Source organism: Arachis hypogaea, chromosome 19 (assembly GCF_003086295.3).
Source record: "Arachis hypogaea cultivar Tifrunner chromosome 19, arahy.Tifrunner.gnm2.J5K5, whole genome shotgun sequence".
Taxonomy (NCBI): Eukaryota; Viridiplantae; Streptophyta; class Magnoliopsida; order Fabales; family Fabaceae; genus Arachis; species Arachis hypogaea.
The window spans coordinates 153,703,877-153,724,403 of NC_092054.1; the positions used below are offsets into that span (position 1 = coordinate 153,703,877).

Below are 20,527 nucleotides of genomic sequence, written 5' to 3' on the forward strand. Positions count from 1 at the left end.
TATATATTAGCCTTAGGATTAAACTTGATATCAAAATGGTTTCTAAACTATAAAGATTATGTGCGTGTAAATTTAATTATCAAGTGATCATAGTTTAAAATTAGTGGCTAAAAAATATGAATTAGATAAATGATAATTTCACTCTTATTTTTTTATAATTTTTTGGTGATATCAATTGGATGATATATAGTCACCAAAAAATTGGATGATATATCACAAAATTATTGATATCACATATCAATATTTATAAAACAAAATAACCCATCTGACTTGTGGAGTTATAGTTGTATCCTTTGAATAATAAGTAATTATAGTTACATAGAATCCGAAATTTTCTTTAAAATTTAGTTTAATTTTATTATATTAAATTTTTAAAGTTTTGAAAAAGTAAAAGCCTTTTTAACATGATTTAAACGACAAAAATAAAATTTCACAGCACATCAACGTATAGTGATTGCCTTTTTCCATCCACTTTTGTTAGTCAATGTCTGACTTTGTAAACAGAGAAAAGTCAAATTTCAACCTAAGCAATCCAACGTCAGCAGAGTCATATATTGATTATCTATTGATTACGTGACATAACAATATAACATCATCTTAGTCACTGAATCATGATTAATCACAAGATTATTACTATTATACATATTTAATAAATAAATCAAAAATAAAAGCAAAATAGAATTGGAGGTAATCAAAATCGATCAAACCTTACTCAAAATTGGCATTCTAATTCTATATAATAAGAAAAAAAAGATCAAGTTGGGTTGGCTTAATGGTTAGCTCACTAGTCCGCTTAAGCAAGTGTCGGGGGTCCGGATTCCGTTTTATGTATGCAACAACCCATTGACCAGTAGCAGACCCTAAAACTCCAATTCGCCACAGATTAGTAGTACTTGGCCTGATTCTGTGGGTAACCAAAATATGAAAGGAAAGAAAAGCCAGCTACAAAAATGTGATTCATCAAAGGTGGAATTAAGATGGTGAGGATCTAAACTACCTGAGAAATATGATTCTTTCTCTTTCTGTGGTGGAAATCCATTGGAATGCTCAAAACAAATCTATTGATTCCAAGACCAATCTCCACTCTTTCCACCAGATTTATGCTTGAGCCTTATATCTGTAATGACTATATCTTTTGAAGCAGCCTTGCACATATCATACACTGTTAACCCAGCAACAGAAACTGCTGTCATAGCCTCCATCTCAACCCCAGTTCTTCCTGTTGTTGCAGCTTCCCCTTCTATCATCACACTAAAGTCGTCGTGATTCAGCTTCAAATCCACCTGCACATGTGTAAGGTTTATGTTATGGCACAAGGGAATCAGACTGCTGGTTTGCTTTGCAGCACTTATGCCGGCGATTTTCGCAACAGTAAGCACATCCCCTTTTGCCATTTGATTAGCTGAGACCAAGTTGAACACCTTCTTTCCAAGAAGTACCTTGCAACCGGCAATGGCGGTTCGCTTAGTACTTTCTTTGGGAGACACATCCACCATTTGAGCTTCCCCTGAATGGCCAGTGTGAGTCAATTCAAAAGAATTTTCATCTATCTTTTGAGACATCATCATCTTTGATTCATTGTTGACATGAACATTGCTTGCAGAGCTAGCCAATCCCCCACCAGGAGGCTCACCGAATACAGATTCCATTTCCTGAAACAGTAATAATCAAATGAGTAAAGTAACAAATAAATCCTGAGAATTTATACTTTGGACAGATTAATCCCTAAAAAAAATAACAATAAAGACTTTCAGGATGCCAGATGTAGACACACTCCCTTCAACTTAATCCGTCTTAATTTGAACTACCTTCTACGTGTTTGTTATCTGAAAAACTATATTGGTCCTTTTGTTATTTAGAGACTAATCTGTCCGAAATGTAAATCCTCGGTCGTTTCTTTGTCACGTTAATCAAATTCATGTGGATAGGTGTACTAATAGTATTCTAATTCTAACTCTACCAACATTTTTATGGAAGATAATGAACACAAAAATAGAAATTATAGATAACGAATTTCAGGTAAAGTATCTTTAACAATTTAGAAGTCAGTAAAAAAGAATAATTATAGATAATTGAAGAGGAAAACAAAGTTTACCTGTAAAATTAGGTTAAAGTTTAGTATTTAATAGAAGAAAAGGAAGAAGACCTTGTTGAGTTCATGAATGGCACTTGTGAAGTCGCAGTTGCTAATAGAAGGAAAAGAGGAAGAGCACAGCATCCTTTTGGAGTGAGGACACGTTATTATTCGACGAAGCAACATTTGATTTTAGGGATCAGAGCTGCAACCAAAGCAAAATGAAGAATGTGTACTTGAAAGTTGGAAGGGATTGAGGAATGAAAAACCTTGCTAGATTGGAAATCGGAACTGCATCAATTTTGACAGCAGACAAGAAAAGAAGAAGAAAGAATTCGGTGACAGCAGAGAGCAGACAAGAGAAGATGGTTGCTCTCCTTTGCTGCAAAAGGCTCCTCAGAACGTTTTTTTTTTTTTTGCTTTTGGGCTTGTTTTGGAGTGGTTTACACTCATTGGCAATTAAAGTTGGCACAGATGGACGAGGGTCTGTGTCCCTTAACCATCTCTTCCGGGTTCGATACTCACAGAAAGATGGGAATAGAGCTTGCTTGCTTGGGAGGGTCACCTATTTTGCCTCTGCAGTACTCGACGGATTAGTTATTGGGCTACCGGCCTGATGGATACCCTGGTTCAAACTAAAAAAAAGTACTATGAAAAAACCAAGTTGAATTAGTCTAGTAGTTATCTCACTAGTCGCTTAAGTAAGTATTAGAGGTTTGAATTTCGTCTTGTACATACAGCAATCTATTAGCAAGGAGGACAGATTAATCCTTGGCTTTATGAGTTGGGAAATACTATGAAAAATCATTGCATGTTGTGAGGGGATGAATAGAGCCCTAAATATATATATTAAAAAAGAACAATCATGAGTTTACATGTAAGATAATTAAGTAAAACGTTATAAACTTCTTTAATAAAAATATACAAAGAAAAATCTAAGAATAATATTTCAAATAAGCCTTTAAAAAATATTAAATTGTTTTAAAATAATAATAAATCAGTCTTAATTGGTCTCTAATAAAGACATTATTATTTGATAAAAATGTAACATTTATAAAAAATTTTAAAATTCTTAGATTAATTCTAGTTTACCTAAGAATATAAAACTCTGAAGATTGATTTAGTAACTAAATTTTGTTAAAAATTAAAGTGTATGATTAAAAATTACTTAAGATTATTTGTGATATCCCTCAAAACCTAAAAATCTATTTAGAAGATCCAATTCACTTATTCATGGATGAATTTATTTAGAGGTTACAGTCAGAGAGGGAGAATATTCAAGGAATATAAGCACTTGGTTTGGCAGCATTAACAAGAGGGTAGAATCTATACTCAAAAATAAAAGCATATCCCACTTTCCCAACCATTTTCGGGTATGTTCATCACCCATAATGATTCAGTATACTGTTGATTTGAATGGATATAATTAATCATTATTATATGAATTAAACTGAATCATGTCAAGTCCTGGAATCACCAAATTCAATAGGCAAGAACTGCGAATTTGGAGCACCAAAAATATCACTCAGACCTCCATCATAATCTGTTTCTACATGGACAAACTTCTTGTCAATAACTACCCTACACTGCACAACATTTTCTTGACCAAGTAAAAGTGAACACTTCTCATATAAACCTTCCTTTGGTGCTAGATTCAACAAGCAGGATTTAGGAGCAGACACCTTATGCTGCTCGACAGCGAACCTTTCTTCTTCGGTGGCCTTCAATATGAGACGATGCTGTCTACCTAAAAGCTCCGAGACATAGGCCATGTCTCCTACGGCAAGGGCTTCACGAACTCGGGTAGACGAAACCTGTCCCCTCTCTTTAGGATTACTACTAGAAATTACATTTGCAGAATTCTTGTCCATAACAGATTTAATTATGTAAGCTTCCATGCCATACTCCTCACACAACTTTATTAACTCCAATGCATCTCCGGCTGCTTTATATCCAAATCGGTAGTTCTCTCCTGCAGAAAGTTCCGGTGCAGAACCTCTGTCAGTTTATGTGAGATAAAATATTGGTTCAACATAGTAGATTATGTTTCACGAAAAGGTTCCAATAGCAAATAACAGTATTTGAGTAAGGTATTGTAATATAACTTGTGCAAATGCCAGTAAATTATAGAGCTATTTGTTTACCAGCAACAACTCCGCGTACCCTAAGCTCTTTCGATAACTTCTCAACAAATTGTTGCGGACTGAGATGCCGAACGCTTGAAAATTCAACATGGAACTCTTCAGGGACCATGTTGCAACAATAAGAAACCCATGATGAAAGAACTCTCTTGCGATCACAAGTAGCAACTATGGGAGGCCTGTATTTGAAACAATTAACAAAATGTATGTTATTGTCACTGACTTAATAACTAAACAAGAAATGCTGCTACGATTTCCAGTAGTTTGGAATCTGATATGCAAATTCAATATACAACATTGATTACACTATCCAAGGGCAAAAGTTGAACTGCCAATGCCACTCGGGCATAATGGCTAACTGATTTCCATGGGCTGCAGCGGAAGGGTAAAAAATATGAAGAATGCATAAACTCAACCTAATACTCACTTCAATTATATCTGACTATGATCCTATGCTAAACAACATTGTATGCTTGAATTGTTTCAATCTATAATGAAGAGTTCACCTATTAGCAAAATCTTGGCAGAAATCGATTTTCGGTTGAAGCAATTAACCAAAAGTGTAAGATTATCTGATGAATGCATGGCTGGCTCTATACAAACAAATACTAAACCATACCTAGGTTCCCATCCAAGTACTTTAGCCATTCCAACAAATGATAAAAGAAATGGAGGACCGGCCCTTGATGCTTGAATTGCGAGTTCTCGATGACCAATGTGCAGAGCATCAAACTTTCCCAATGCTACAATTCCACCTGGCAATGACTAATATCGAGTCAACAATACTACAGTAGTATAGAACATTTGTTCCACTTCTCAGGCTAAAGCTCTATTTTTTTACCATGTTCATCATCACTATTAAGATGCAAATAGCCTAAAGAATTAAAAAGATACACCAAATCAACAAATCAATCAAATTTAAAGAAACAGGAGTCTAATGCTAATAATGATTACAAGGTTAATGACAGAGCCAGCTCAGACATATCATCAATCACTTTGTCTCCTGAAAAAGCAAGTTACTTCGCTCAAACCCAAAATGGAACAAATATCAGAGAAAACAAATTACCTGCAATATAACTGGGATGCAATTGAAAAAAAGAAAAAAAGAAAAGAAAAGAGGAAGGGGGGGGGTGTTTAAAAGTAGCATAAGGTGAAATGAAAGAGACTAATAACCTGCCACTGAAGATACTCCATCAGAGATAATTTCTCGTTCGTCTTCTTGTTGGCTTCAGAGAAAGAAGGGGTATCATATAAATTGATTATTGACCAAAGCACAATTACAAATAATGCACTTAAAAACTTAAAATTTTGCTATAAATCAAACAGAACAAACAAGACAAATTAGATATCCAAATCCTCGAACTAGCTAGCTTTATATGAGCAGCATGTTAACATCAAACCAAAACCAATTTTTCAGGACTATCCAACCATGAGCAATTTTTTTTTTTAAACTTTTTTTTTTTGAAAAAGGAAAGAACCCATTTAGTGAAATAAAGAGTAGAACCTGAGAGAGTTGAAAAGGAGGGGAATTTCGCCACGAGGCTTGGGTGGGGTTGCAGAGCAGCAAGACCTCGATTGCACTCTGTTATGGTTGCCAACAATGGTGGTGAGACCTCCCCAACAAGGTTTCAGAGGACATGGAAAGGAAAGTTGAAAGCTTTGGGGTTGAAGTCCAGAGTAACCGAATCTGAAGGTAGTTGGAAGGTGGAAATGAAGGTCGCACTCTCGAAAATGATGGGAAATGCGACTGCCACGACAACCCAACATTGCACCATCAATTTTTCTTTCTGATGGCGGTTCTCCACCTTCTTGCTTTGGCTATAAATTAGTTAAGGGTTAATCGGGTAGTTGGGTCATGTGACAAACCGGCCCGATTCTTCATTCTTCATTTTCATTGAAATTACAGAAAAAAAGAGAAACATTTATATGGTAAACACATTGGTTAAAGAGGGTATAATCTTAAATATCTGGTACGGATGGTACCTACACATTGAATTAATAGCAAAAATCTTAATTTAACTCTTAAAATTTTTAATATATGATATTAAATAAATTAATTAATCTCAATTTTAAATACATATGATAATTGAACAAATATTAATGCATTTAAAAAAATAAAAAATACAATATTTTTTAAATTTTGAATCATAAATCTTAAATTTTAAATTATAAATTCTATACTTGACTAAGAGTGTTTAAAAATGAACTTAATTTTCAATTCAAATTATGTTTTATTTTATATTTTAATTTAGGCATATAAAAATAATAAAAATTTATTCAAATGATTAGAGTCCTCTTTTCATTAAAAAGATAATTTTGGAACACTTCATTCATATTAGACCAACTTAGCTAGAAATAAATTAGTTCTAGTTTATCAACAACTAACAAGAGTAATTTTATTTATTGTTGCTTATGGTATCCCCCAATTCGACAGATCAAGAACTAATCTGTTGTATATTTGAGCTTTATTTAAAGGTTTGCCGTTGACCAATGGATTGCTACATGCATAAGACAGAATTTGAACCCTCAACACTTGCTTAAGCAGACGAATGAGCTGTATATGATGACAAATATTTATTGAGTTAAAAAGCTTAAATTAGTGCTAATGGATTTGTGAGTGGTGCAGGCCGAATACTTCATCTCGCAGCCCAATTCATGTTGTTTCAGCAAACTTCCAATACACAAAATTAAGGCTTGTCTAATGCTTATAAAGACAAATTAGAACTAAACACATAAAGAAAGAAAGTTCTGCATTTGCTAAGAGAAAGAAAAGAAGTGAGACATTTGGCATCATTATAGAGAATGAGAGACAACAAGGACAGAAGAGGATCAAAATTCAAAAGTTGGTAAAGCAAAAACATGCAAGAACAGCAGAGGTAGGTAGTGGAGTAAAATGAAAAGGCATTGCATGCCAAGAAAGACAGCAACAACGGAAAGAATGAGCAAGGAAATGAAGAGGCAATGAAGCAAATTGAAGGGAGAGCTCACCAAATAAAGCTGGCCTCACATCAACCTTTGAAGACAAGGAAAATAAAGTGACACTTGAGCATCATCTCATACTCTTGAGCTGAAACATTTTCTTTCAATTTTGTGCTTCATTTGAAATTTCAGTGTTATGGCTATCTAATCTTCATCTTTCTGTAATTGAGAAAGAGGCACATTATGGTGAGGAGAAAATTGGAAAAACCATGAGAGAAAAAGAGACAAGAGAAATGCATTGAAAAAGGCAAAGAAAATTTCTATGTATTTGTTATTTGATGAAATAGGATTAGTTCTCCTTACCAAGTTGGGATAATACTTGGTGACTGATTGAATTAGTGGGTTTTCCTTTGCCAAGTTGAGACAACACTTGGTTGTAGCTAGGCTTAGATAGAAGCTTAGAGTTTGATACTAGATAAATTAGGTTATAATTCATTGGTATTGGTATATATAATCAGTTTGATCATAGTGAAAATTCCACCATGATTGTAATGAAAACAAGATGTAAGTTTCATGGCACAAAAAAATCGAAGCAGGATACATGCTTACCTCATTCTCTTGTTCCTTACTCTGTTCTAGTTTTAGAAACAAAAAAAAAATCTCCTACATAATCTGCTTCTGCAAAAAAACTGCTAAAAGAACTTATTTTCTAAAATCAACTTAATTCAACCCCCTTCTCACCTTCTAGCATTACCATCAATATTTAAGCCACAACAAAAGAAATTCTGATATAGATGCAATTGACATACCAAAAAGGAGGGAATGATATACACAAATCACAACTCACAAGCTTGTATGTATGCCGAAATTTTTGATAAATAAAAAAGGTGGCTAGCAAGTAGCAACAGCCAACCCAATTACACCTATTTTATATTTCCTATTGTATTTTCCTCACTTTCAGATTATATTATATATATTTAGAAGAAAAATAAATCAATTCATCCTTGTGCTATTCCTTCTTCCCCACCATTTCTTCTTGGCTTTCTCAATTGACCCATCTTCACTTCCAAGCTTATTCAAAATGACCTTTGTTTCCCTCAGTCTTGCTCCATAATCCTTCTTCCAAGCTTCAAACATCTGCTTTAATCTCCTAAGTTCTTTGTCTGGGTTCAAACTGGCTTCAACTTGGCCAGATTTTACTTCAACCAAGAACTTTGCATCATCACCAAAAACTTGACTCCTCTGCTCGAATTCTTCAGCCAACCGGCTTATAACACTTAAACCAGCACTCATTGATCTTGTTCCATTGCTTTCTTGGCGCCTATGATTACCTCCCATATCCCAGCTATAATCCCTGTCATCACTTGCATTAACAGATGCATCTGAATTCCTTTCAGAATCATCCATAGCAAGACTCTTCTTTGCAATGGATAGGCTAGATTGTAGGGATCTCATTTGTTTCTGCCACACTTCTTCCATGGATTTCATCTTCAATTCATATTCAGACCATCTGTTATCATACTGTTGAAGACGTTGTTGTAGGATGTCATTTTCCTCTTCTTTCTCTCTGAGGGCAGCTTCAGCTTTAAGTACCCGGCGTTGTAATTCAGCTAGGAAAGATGACTTCACCAGAACCTCATCTGACTCATTAGTCTGTTTTGTAATTCATCATTGTAAGCATCATAATTCACAAAGTAAGATTTCACAATAAAATTCCATGATAGCATCATTTTGAAATGTTCCTAAAATTAGAAGAGAAAATACCTTTGTGCCTCCAGATTTCAGTAAACTTAGATCCCCTGAGCATCTTCTGACTAACCAACCACGGATAACTGCAAAATATAGCAAAATTAAAACTCGTACAGAATTTTTTAATAAGCAAACTCGTACAAAATGTCTGCTAACTATGTAACTCATGTCCATTGCTGCTTTGCACACTTAAATATTTGATTTCATGAGTTTTGAAAATCTTTGGTGGTGGTGAGATTTTACAAGCACCACTTTCAACATCCTAGCAACATACGTGTACTTACATGATTGTATGACAACTGCAGCATCAATGGTAGTCTTCAATCTGTTTCTCGCCAATATTGTTTTCGTCTTCTTTTGTATAACCACAGCAGCTCTATGTCTGTGCACTGAAGCTGCATATTCCTTTCTGCTTTTCTCTCCCCTAATAACTGCATGAACAGTAACAATGTCTCCATCTGTTATAAGCCTCAAGGAATATGAAATGCTGAAAATATTAGAAGGGGAAAAAGGAAATACATGATTGAAGAGTAGTGATTGATCTCCAAAGATTTTTGCGGTACAAACGAGCTTGGTAACCCCTGAAGCAACTTTGCACACGCAAAATTCCATGGAGCGTACGATTTCTAGTATCTTCAAGCACTCCAACCTGCAATAGTGGTCAAAGAAGCATAGTATTAGTAACCAGTTCAAAGATGAGGATTAAATGAAGTTTAAAAACTCATGTAGAATGTAGACATCTCTTTACCTGTCCTGTTCTGAAAAATAGTTTTGTGTAACCAACTTGATACATTTCTGGCAAAATGTTAAACTGATGAAGAATTGCAACAGAAACGCTAAGTGGATCTTGAGATGCAACATTTTCAAGGAGAAGAAAACCATATCTGATACACCATTCCCAAGTCAACAAGATACGGGTTAGAAGAAAACCATATCTGATGCAAAAATCATCTATGGATAAGGGGGTGTGGGGTGAGATTTGGGAAGGGGGCAGATGTTAATTAAAAGATGTCTTTCTCTATATACCTTCTGGCAAACTTTTGGTGGGACATTCTAGTGGGAAAGCCTGATCTAGATATTCGAACTACTTCCAGGACCCCACAACATCTCAGCTGCTGCAGTACGAGGCCTTGCTCGTATAATCCAGGTGATTGGAGGTTATTAGGTTTAATGCAGCGGATAAAATGTGGTGTAGTGCTCTCTAAACGTTGCATCAGTTGGAATAGTTGTCCCTGGATGCCAACAGAAAGATTTTGAAGTTTGATTGAAGCAAGATAAATATCTTAACCTAAAAATAGAAACTGAAAATTTAAGGTGCTAATGCATAGTTTGAATTTCATCATGCCATCATAAGTTTTGTTTAGGAGAACATAATTAAGTTCTGTACCTTGAATTTTGTGGCAACACTTAGCTTTTGGGAATCTGCTCCACCTGACTTGTGTAAGGGACCAACTGCAGGCTTCTCAGTCTGAGTAAGCATTTGGGTCGCAAATTTCTGAGGAAGATGACATGTACTTGAGGAGAGAAGTTGGATGGAATCCAAGTGCAACAAGTCTCTGTTCTTCTCCAGGAATCCAGTTGTATCATAAATTACCTGAGGAAAAAACAGGTGACATTATCAAATAGTCAGGTAGGATGTGAAACTTTAACCAATAAGCAAACCTCTCTGCTTATAAGAAAAAGTATAATACGTCAGAGTTTAAAATTTATTAAATATGAAAGGTTCAATAAAAATTTATGATTAATTACTACTAGCATAAATGTATAATCCATCAAATAGCATCATAATAAAAAATCGCAGTAGAATATCAAATTGCATGCAGTCGCAAGTTCCATTCAAAATCTCATTAACATATTCGGATTAAGGAAATACACAAGCACTTGATATAAAATAGAACTAATGTAAAATTAAACGAATATGAACAGATTAATACCTCCCCTGCATAATGACATACGGTAAAGGCCTTGTCTCGTTCTCCTTTGAAACAAGAATTAGAATTCAAATGTTGCTTAAGCTTGTTGGCAAATGTTAAATCTGTGCCATTTGGGAATGTGGACTCTTCATCCAACAGGGATAGTAAGCCCAATGGTTTCTATACACAAACAAGGAGTTTTCTAATCAGATATGGCAAATTTCCACAACAAAGAATAGAAATATATTAGCAACACCAAATTTCATCCAGAACACACACACACACAGACAGGCAGACTATTGCTGTCAAAACAATACAGATTACTTTCTTAATCGTTATTATTAAGGAACACAATTTGCCCTGCTTTGTCCAATAGATTTGCTCACTTTTATTAGGATTTAGCATGGTTCAATCTTATCCTCCATAATATGAATATCAAACACTACAGAATATTACAGAGAAAAAATGGGCAAGGAAGATATGTACCTTTTCAAAAAGATTAAGGCAATCTTGGTTATCTTCAAATTCAACTTTAGCCCAATCAATCCCATCTTGTATATATTCCTGAAACAAGGTTGCAAACAATTTTTATTTCAACTACAAGAGGTGAGCAACAGTTTTTTTTTTTTCCTTGTTCTTTTATATATATATATATAAGGTTTAATAAAATACTTTTAAGTGGTTCAATATTATAACTTAAAAAATAGTAGGAAATAAGTCCCCACTGCTTCAAAAGTAATACCAATAAGACAATCAAAGATGATTCAGTATAGGATTATTGGACTAAATTAAGGCAAAGACCCAAAGCAAAATCCAGTAGAGAAGACCAAAAATCTAAAGTAACAAAATCAGGGAGAAATCAAGATGAACTAGGACCCCAGAATGGTTTTGTTTTTTAATTTAGAATTGATATGAAAACATCATTATCCATTGTGGTTTTGTTTAGCAGTCATTTCTATGTGACGCGTACCTCTTGTTCTAACTTAAACAAATGACGATTGAAGTGTTGCTGTAATCTCTCATTAGCATAATTTATGCAGAACTGCTCAAAACTGTTCCTCTGCATATAAAATACACAACATGAACGGAGAACATTTCAAACAGGATAATTACCAGATAGAGAGAGAGAGAAGAGGAGAGGAAAGGAAAGTATAATCATACATTGAATGATTCAAAGCCATAGATATCTAGAATACTTATTGATCTGCCTGTGCGTCTTTTACCAACAGCAAGAGATTTGTTTATTTGTTCAACTATCCAATCAAACAAACAGGAATATATTGACTTCGCCAAAGCATCTCTTGCATCAATAGCCTACACCATAAAACATCTTACATTTAAGACAAGCTTAATACAATGTTGCCAATTTATGCAGGAACATTAATGCTGATTGACAAAAATTGGCATATACTCATTCAGAAATACAAAACACATTCATAATCAGAAGATGTTGCCTCACATGAAATTGATATTTTCAATAGTTACAAATAAAGGTTAATGTCAACACAGTACTTATATTACCTGAGAAAGTTTCAACTTTTGGACAATATTATCATTACCAACTTTCATTTTGCGAGTTGTTAATGTAAACTTGAGATCTTCAATGTCACAGCCAATCAACTTGGCAACGCTGAACAGCCCTTCAAAAAGCAGGAAACAAATTAATCTTCAAGTAAGATATTGATTAATTTATAACACAGGAAAGCAAACGAAATATTGATATGGTCGAAACCTATGCCCGTATGCATATTACAATTATACAAAATGAAAATTATTCGAGTTGAACTTCTGTCATATTCTTCCAAGTTTCCATCATAAGTGCACCAATAAAAATTAATAGAAAACATCTTTACACCCCCCCCCCCCCAAAAAAAAAAAAAAAACAAAAGTTAACAGGAAAGTTTTCTTAATCCAGGGACATTCACAGTGAAAAAATGCAGTAATGTAACTTGTAGATTTAGGTTAATTTTCTCCTGCTAATTTCAATGCTTTCACAGAAGAGAGGATCTTCCAAAAGTGTTCACATATTAAAAGATAGCCAAACAGATATGCTTTTATAATCTGAAATCTATCGCACAGAAAACATTCTATCTAGTAAATTCAATCTGTAGACATCTGGAAATTTCTTACCCTCATCTTCAACAGCTTGAACATGATTTTCATTATCAATCACTGTAAACGATACATTTCCTAACCATAATACCGCAGCAAGCATTGCAAATACACTCTCCTGGTCTTCTTTGCTAATATGGACAACATCCAGTGCTTCCTGGAAATCAGTAACAGCATAAGTAAGTACTCTGCATGTCAAGCAATAGTTTCAAATGCAATCCATCAGTCAAAGCAGAAGGAAAAAAAACTATATGGAAGCATATACTCCATAAACAGTGGAAATGCATACCACGACTATGCGAAATTCTTCTGCATCATTAACACCAACAATTGAGTAACAATTGCTCTGCCTAAGATATTTGTATTCTTCAGCACTTCTTAGATTTAGCTTCTCTGAGTCATAACATCAAATATCAGAAAATAAATAATAACACAGCACTTATTTGGTTACTTAGAAGACACAAACAAGTACAAAAAGCTTAAACTACCATAAAAAATTAAACACTACATAAAATATCCCCAGCAATAAAACACTAAAGGAGAACTACATGCTCATTGGGCTTACATAATGAATTTCCATAGGAAAAAAAGGGAAGAAGATAATTGCATGCATCAAACATCAAAACAACTTTATTCATCAAAGAAAATCAGGAAAAACAGGTATCACTTGAGAATCAATTCTAGATCAGCCTAGAGTCCTAGACATAGGTGAAAATGGATCTCAAAATACTGCCCAAACATGGATAATTACTGTGAGAATAAATGGTGACCAAGAAACTCAGAATAAAGAAATCATATAGTTTTCATGGTTATCCTCAAATAAAAAGCCTAGATAACAGAGAATGAACAACTATACATCATATGCAGCAAATATGTTCAAATATCAAATAAAATTAAGATAGAAAAGCCCAATTAGTCAATTACCCCTTAGAGATGGTGGCGCCCCAGCACATAGCTGATAAAATATATGATAGGACCTTTCACCTTCATTGCATTGGACAACTCTAGACTGTTCAAATATCAAATAAAATTAAGGTGTCTTGATGTAGTATGAACAGAAATTGAGACAGAAAACTAGCTCAGAAGAATGATTACCTTTTCCAGAAGAACTGTTTATGGTATGATCATGCCAAGAGCACCACAGATCAACAGTCAGCACATAGATGCAAACATTTTCAACTCTTTTGTTAAAAACTTATAATGGAAGTAAAGAAATGTAGCTTCAGTCACAATTAAGTAGTAGACTTACATGTTTGGATATTAGCACCACATATTTTTCCAGTTTCACTGAAGTGAATCTCAATGAGCTTCCCCTGTGACAAATTCGACCGAATTAAGAGATAATTTAGCATCAAATATGAGATCAAAAGTCTCAAGAACGACCAACTGAAAGAACTGCTATGATTAATGAGGAATCTTACAAAACGACTTGAGTTGTCATTTCTCAATGTTTTTCCATTACCAAAAGCTTCTAGTATTGGATTAGTCTTCAATATCTCATACTCTATTCCACTTCCACCACCAAGGGCAGCTAAGTACTGCATTGCTATCTTTGCTGTCTCAGTCTTCCCTGCTCCACTCTCGCCACTGAATATGTAGATGATGAGAATTATTATTGGTCCTAATTCAAATGTGTTAAGGGGCACAATATTTCAGAAATCCAAGTTCATGCAGAATGTAGAAGTATCTTCCTTCGGCCAATGTATCAAGACTTCAGCAATGAGAAGCTTATCCCTAACTAATACTTTTCTAGAGCAGTAAAAGCATGGAGTCACTGTGTGACCCTTTTAATCTTGTGTAAGACTTAAAACCAATATTCAAGCATTACTTGCACAAGTAACAAGAAGATTAAACTTAGATTGAACCAATAATGATAACTTCCTCATAAAAGGAGAATTCATAAAAAGAAGACTGACCTTATAATTATAGATTGATTTACTTCATCTGGAGAAGAAAAAAAAAGAGCCAGAGTAAGGATTTGCTCAAATAAAAGGTGTAAGTGGTCATAAATTCGAAAACTTCATGCATACATGTAAAAGATAAGAAAAGAAAAGGTTACCCCGTATCATTTCTCGGATGGCTGTGTCAGTAATGGCATACACATGAGGGCTTTCAATTCTTTTACGCTTGTAGGCTTCAATATAATCATTACCATACAGAGGAACTTTCTTGAAGGGATTTATGGCAACCAAAACAGGCCCTGCTTTTGTCTGAATTGTACAAGATATGCCCATAAAGCTGTTATGACTTATGATAAGGAAGCAAATTGATGAGGGGAAAAAATCAGCAATATAAAGACTTACATAGATCATATTCTGGTTGTATCTATATTGTAAGTTGTATAAGACTGAAGGTTCGTTTAAATAACTAAGTTGCATGAGGTCATCCACTCCATCAAGAATATCAGGGTTTGCTGATACTAAGCTTTCATCGTGTACCTTTAAAACCTATGATTAACAATGTTAAATATTGAAGTTAGTTAATCAGACCAAAAAAGAGCATTTCCCAGTTGTCTCACTGAGTCCAGCTAGATGGAACAAACATCACTGTGTACTGTCGTAATTCTAGATCATATCTTACTTTCCCATCAGGCAGTGAAACAACAGACTCAGTTCCAGAAGATCTTATTATCTTCACTAGCTCCCAATTCCCATTTGAAAGTTGAAGCCAACACTGAACCTTCTGAAATAACGAACTTCAGAAGTAAGGGAAAGAAATAGAAAATTCTGAACTATCCATGTCTTACTAATAATGAGAACAGAAAAACTCAATCTCTTGAACTCAATAATTACATCAGTTATCCAACTAAATAATTGCATCACAGTTATCATAAACTGATTTCAAAGCCTAGAAGCAGAGTGAAATTAAAATTTGAATCCAGGAGTACCTTCTTTGAAGCATAAGGAGTTGTATCACACCACCTGCTTTCTCTAGTGGATGTAGAATTTGAGGAGAGGGGCAAAGGAACAGATTCTGAGTCTTCATCCCCATTTGATGGCCTGTCTTCTTCTAACAACCTAACCTGTCCACTATAAGGCGAATCCTCATCGAAAACATCCATGTTGCTAGCACAGTTGTGAACTTCCTTAGAAACCTCCACTACTAGTGCACCATTTGCAGGACTACTTGATCGAACTGGATCACCGCTTCTCAATCTAACATCTCCATTCTTGCTTGAAAGACCACCGTTCAGATTATTGGCAACTTTGAAGTCGGGAGGCAATGACTTGATAGATTGGAAGGCAGGTGGGACACTGGATGTTCTAGACATCTTCCCTTTAAAGAGTTCATACACAACCAATAAAGGTTACCATAAGCAATTGCAATTGGCAAAAAGAGAGATATTATTTCAAAAAGAAAGGAGTTAACTTTTTAAACAAATGGACCTCTCAAACTTTAGGAGAAGGCCCCATAGAATGACTTAATCAGATAAGCATATAATGGAGGGGACCATAGCTTAAGATACAGACTCTACTGTCTAGTGCTCCAGGCTTAAAGTGTTCAATGACACGTAGAACCTCATTCCAAGCTGTAAAATTCAATAAAACACGATTCATGAACCTCACACAACAGGCACAACCCCACTTAGCCTAACCTAAGAGTAAGGACCCTTATTCCCTTAAGCATACACCATCTTTTGCGGTAATGGAACCTAAACATTCTCGATCTGTTCCGTCAAATTCATTCACCTTTGAAAAAATACCTTCACTATTCACGCTTTTTTTTTTCCTTTTTTTTCCCTCTTATGAAATTAAAAAGAAAAAAAAAAGAGAGAATGCTGCAACATTCGCAGAAACAGATCTTTAGTTCTACTTCAACATCCATCTCTAAGAAAGTAAACTCCACAAGCATTGAAAATTTCAAACAGAGAACTAGAACACACATAGCTATCATCTAAGTTGAAATTCCTCGAGTAGAATTCAAAAACTGAAAAAAATCAACATATCCCTACAAACATTAATCATCCGTTCCTGCTCATTATAGTCTAATCAAGCTGAAGAAGCTCAAAACGAAGAATCAAAAGCACATAATCACCGAATTATCTTGAGTTTTAGTTTTCCAAAGCAGATCCACTTACCTCAGAGAAGAGTAAGATGAAGCTACGATCGAAGTCCGAAGGCAAGTGAAGAAGCGCTCCGTGATGTTATCGAAGAAGGATTAAGCTAAGATCTTGCAGAACGTCGCCGAGGTTGAACAAGTCTTCTGGTTGAGCATTGAACGAGTCAGAACTCGGTAACTCAGTAAAGAAGAAGACGAAGAAGAATCTGAACTAAATGCGTTCAGAGGATGAAGAAGGGAATGTTTGGATGCTAAGGAAAATAGAAGGAAGCATCCAAATCCAAAATCAAAAGAGTTTATGTCTTTGTGAAGTGTGTGATTTGTGGTATGAAAGAAGCAGCTTTTTTTCTCTTTTTGCTTTTTTTCAATCTTCCATGCTTAAAGTAATAATAACTCAACGACGGAGATTAGTTCTAATTTTAAGTTTTTAACAATATTTTAGAATTTAAATCCAATATAATATAAAAAACATTATTTTATTATTCGTAAATATTTCTATATCTGCTGATAAATCTAAAACATTTAAAAAAATATTATGTAGCACTCTAAAATTAATTGAATATTTATTTCAGCAAATTAATTGTGACGAGACATTGTTAATGTTACTAGAACTAAGAAGTAGATTTTGATTTTAGTATGTTTTATTCTCTGACCATATTCTGTATATTTATTTTGTGTCTAATTTTGGACCATAAGCTGGCCTGAGGTCCTGACCATTTCAATTGTTGTCCGGTCACATAAATTTTTGAAATTTTAAATTTTAAATTTTTTTGCGTTCCGCGTTTTTCTTTGCCAACCGAATTTGAAAAGAAAATTCTGCCACACCGTTTTGTTGGAGCCAAGTGTTTGCTCTGTTGACGAAACTACCCCTCACCATGTTGCCACTTCTGGCAACTAATGCTGGTGATTTTGGGAATTTAAACATGGTTGTGACTTGACGGTGTTCCATTCACCATTCAGTGCGTACGTAATCAATTGGATGTTGGAAAATTAACAAATAATATCATTTTCTTAATTTAATTAATCAATATCAATAAATGGCGTCGTAGAGTTTCTTCTATGTCAAAATTGAACCAATAATTCGTTAGTTGTTGAGTCTCACATCATTAACATTTTTCCATAAGGTAGGGATACCCACTATGTTGCTTGCTGCCAAAACAACATACATGATACAACTGCGCTTTTGCTATCAAATATCAAATATATCCAAAATATATATCAATTAAGTAATAAGATTACTACTAATAGCTTGTACGATAAATCATGTAAAAATTTCTTCTTTTTCTTTTATTTTATACCATTTAGGAAAATGTGTATTTAAAAAATTTGCATATAGAAAGTAGTTTTGATTTTCAACAACCTAATTCATATTTCATGATAATGTGAGAGAAATTTAATTTAGTATCTATTTTTTATCTCTGTTTGTATATCATTTTAGAATAAAAATATAAAATAATAAGATAAAGATATGAAAAAAAATTATATTTCTATTTATTCATGCTATAACCCAAAAGATAAAGTTATGGTCTAAATAAATTAGTCTAATTCTACAAAATATTCTAAAAAGATTCAATAGATCTACATGAGTTAACTTATCCCCATTTCTTAAGTCGTTTTTAATCCGATTTGCATAGTAAGTAAGAACTTATCATGTTGTTACCGATATCCATACAACTGTGAAATGATTTTTCTAATAATAAGAAATTAACTACCCACTATTATAAATCACAGGACTTTAAGAAGTAATGGATAAGTTATCATCCTATTTCTATAAATATTTTATTTGATCTAAATATTTCTTTAATTTCTAATCAACTTAAAGCTGCGTAAAATTCTTTTAAACTTAAGCATCGAGTTCATTGCTATCGTTCTCTTAAAGACATTAGAATAACTTCACCCTTCTGATGAACAAGTCCAAACATTCACCTTCACTTAAAAAAGTCAGGACCTCACATTTAGACCCACACCTTATTGATTTTAAATAATCCCTTAAAATACTATCGTATTTTGCGGTATACTAAATATAAGACAGAAATTTTAAATATTATTATTAATCTTATCTTTTATCGTTCTAAAACAATATTCAAATGGAGTTTAATCCTCAAAATAAGTCAAACAATGCTAAAATTGTACATTGAACGTTACGTTACTGTGCGAGTGTAGTGTAGTTGAAATAGCTACGTATCTGTGTACATAACTCAAATGAATTTTTAATGCAAATTTGTTAGTAATAGTAATAAGTCAAACATGAAGGACTTATTCTCCGCAAGACATTATGACTCTCTAGTACAACGAAAAATCTACATTAACAACTAAATTAATCAAAAGTATACACTTGAAGGGTGATAATACAATAACAAAAGCAGAAAGTAGCATATAATGTAGCTTTCAAAATAGCTTTTTAAAGATTAACAAATGAATCAAGACCTTGCAACTTTTTTTTCAGTGTCAGAGAAGAATGAAAGAGAGTGAAGCTCAATTGGTACCTAATTGATTTGAACACACTTTGATTTTGAAATGCAATCCACTAATTCCACTTTCTTTGTGCTATCAATAAATATGACAATGTCTTTCATAAATAAAAACTGCTTGAACTTACCATCCTAATCCACAGACGAGAATCAATCAATCAACCAAAATCAAAATATCTACTTCAATTATTATTGATAAAAGTACTTAAATTTTGTTTAAGTCGACATTTTGATTCAATGAAACTTTTTTTTTCTCTTCATACAAATATATTATTTAGATGATTGTTCGAAGTTTTACAATCTAATTCCTTCATGAGGATTTTTTTTTCAAAATATAAAATTTTATTTCTATATAAAAAAATAGTATTTGATATTCCTATGTCAAAGAAATAAAAAATTAAAACATATCCTCAATTATTATGTTTCTTATGAAAAAAGCTCTTCTTTTTTTCGGTATTGAAATTATTTTGAAAAATTAAAATATATTCTCAAAAATATATACAATAAAACAAACGTATTCTAATTTATTATTGAAAATATTAAAAACAATTCCTAATTATTTGTAATACTAATAAACAAATTCTTTTTTAATACTTAACTATAATATTCTCGAAGACAATATTCCTTAGAATTTAACTCCTTGAAATATATTTCTTTAACCTTGGAACAGATTTCTAAAAGAAAAGCCTTATAACAGATGCTGTCAAAAACTGTAGGTGACTACTGAAGGGAAGGGACATGTGAGGGGAGACGTAAGAAAAAGGTGAATGTTGACATAAGGGTAAGAAAGATGAGGGTTGAGGGTAGCTTTGTTGTGACAGTAATATAATGTTTGAATGATTGGATTGGACTTAACAAATAGAAAAGGTATTGACTGTGTGACAACATATTTGTATAAATTTAAAAATCCAAGAAATTTATAATTGTCTCTGTTTTCAATATTTAAGATTTTTTATCATCGAATATTATGTTTTTTTTTTTTCAGTTTATATTTTAACATAAGAAATACTTATCTATTTTTTAGATGTAGATCTAATATATATATATATATATATATATATATATATATATATATATATATATATATAT

General features: G+C 33.5%; 3 protein-coding genes across 7 annotated transcripts; all 3 read right to left on the bottom strand.

Moving 5' to 3' along the window:
* Positions 1-516: 516 nt before the first annotated feature.
* Positions 517-2,519, bottom strand: LOC112777453 (cyclic pyranopterin monophosphate synthase, mitochondrial). Of its 2 annotated transcripts, none has more exons than XM_025821825.2 (2): positions 2,147-2,519; positions 517-1,652 (listed from the first exon to the last, which is right to left on the bottom strand). In XM_025821825.2, the coding sequence occupies exons 1-2, from the start codon at positions 2,258-2,260 to the stop codon at positions 1,059-1,061; spliced, it is 708 nt and encodes a 235-aa protein (XP_025677610.1). In that variant the 5' UTR covers positions 2,261-2,519; the 3' UTR covers positions 517-1,058. The 2 variants fall into 2 exon arrangements, with proteins under 2 accessions (XP_025677610.1, XP_025677611.1); XM_025821826.3 differs by having other exon boundaries at positions 2,096-2,509.
* A 962-nt stretch (positions 2,520-3,481) lies between these two features.
* LOC112776152 (FAD synthetase 2, chloroplastic) lies at positions 3,482-6,098 on the bottom strand. Of its 2 annotated transcripts, none has more exons than XM_025820184.3 (5): positions 5,720-6,098; positions 5,389-5,441; positions 4,835-4,980; positions 4,219-4,394; positions 3,482-4,046 (listed from the first exon to the last, which is right to left on the bottom strand). In XM_025820184.3, the coding sequence occupies exons 2-5, from the start codon at positions 5,407-5,409 to the stop codon at positions 3,535-3,537; spliced, it is 855 nt and encodes a 284-aa protein (XP_025675969.1). In that variant the 5' UTR covers positions 5,410-5,441; positions 5,720-6,098; the 3' UTR covers positions 3,482-3,534. The 2 variants fall into 2 exon arrangements, with proteins under 2 accessions (XP_025675969.1, XP_025675968.1); XM_025820183.2 differs by having other exon boundaries at positions 4,835-4,970; positions 5,720-6,093.
* A 1,798-nt stretch (positions 6,099-7,896) lies between these two features.
* Positions 7,897-17,603, bottom strand: LOC112776151 (myosin-1). 3 transcript variants are annotated; one of them, XM_072226949.1, is made up of 24 exons: positions 16,987-17,603; positions 15,796-16,184; positions 15,489-15,587; positions 15,212-15,355; positions 14,968-15,118; positions 14,825-14,852; positions 14,330-14,495; positions 14,158-14,221; positions 14,004-14,017; positions 13,833-13,917; positions 13,198-13,301; positions 12,927-13,065; positions 12,318-12,436; positions 11,958-12,110; positions 11,767-11,856; positions 11,283-11,360; positions 10,818-10,976; positions 10,271-10,477; positions 9,910-10,115; positions 9,632-9,767; positions 9,403-9,532; positions 9,168-9,314; positions 8,899-8,966; positions 7,897-8,787 (listed from the first exon to the last, which is right to left on the bottom strand). In XM_072226949.1, the coding sequence occupies exons 2-24, from the start codon at positions 16,177-16,179 to the stop codon at positions 8,128-8,130; spliced, it is 3,531 nt and encodes a 1,176-aa protein (XP_072083050.1). In that variant the 5' UTR covers positions 16,180-16,184; positions 16,987-17,603; the 3' UTR covers positions 7,897-8,127. The 3 variants fall into 3 exon arrangements, with proteins under 3 accessions (XP_072083050.1, XP_025675967.1, XP_072083049.1); XM_025820182.3 differs by having other exon boundaries at positions 15,489-15,590; XM_072226948.1 differs by having other exon boundaries at positions 15,489-15,590; positions 15,796-16,179; positions 16,987-17,291.
* Positions 17,604-20,527: the final 2,924 nt, after the last annotated feature.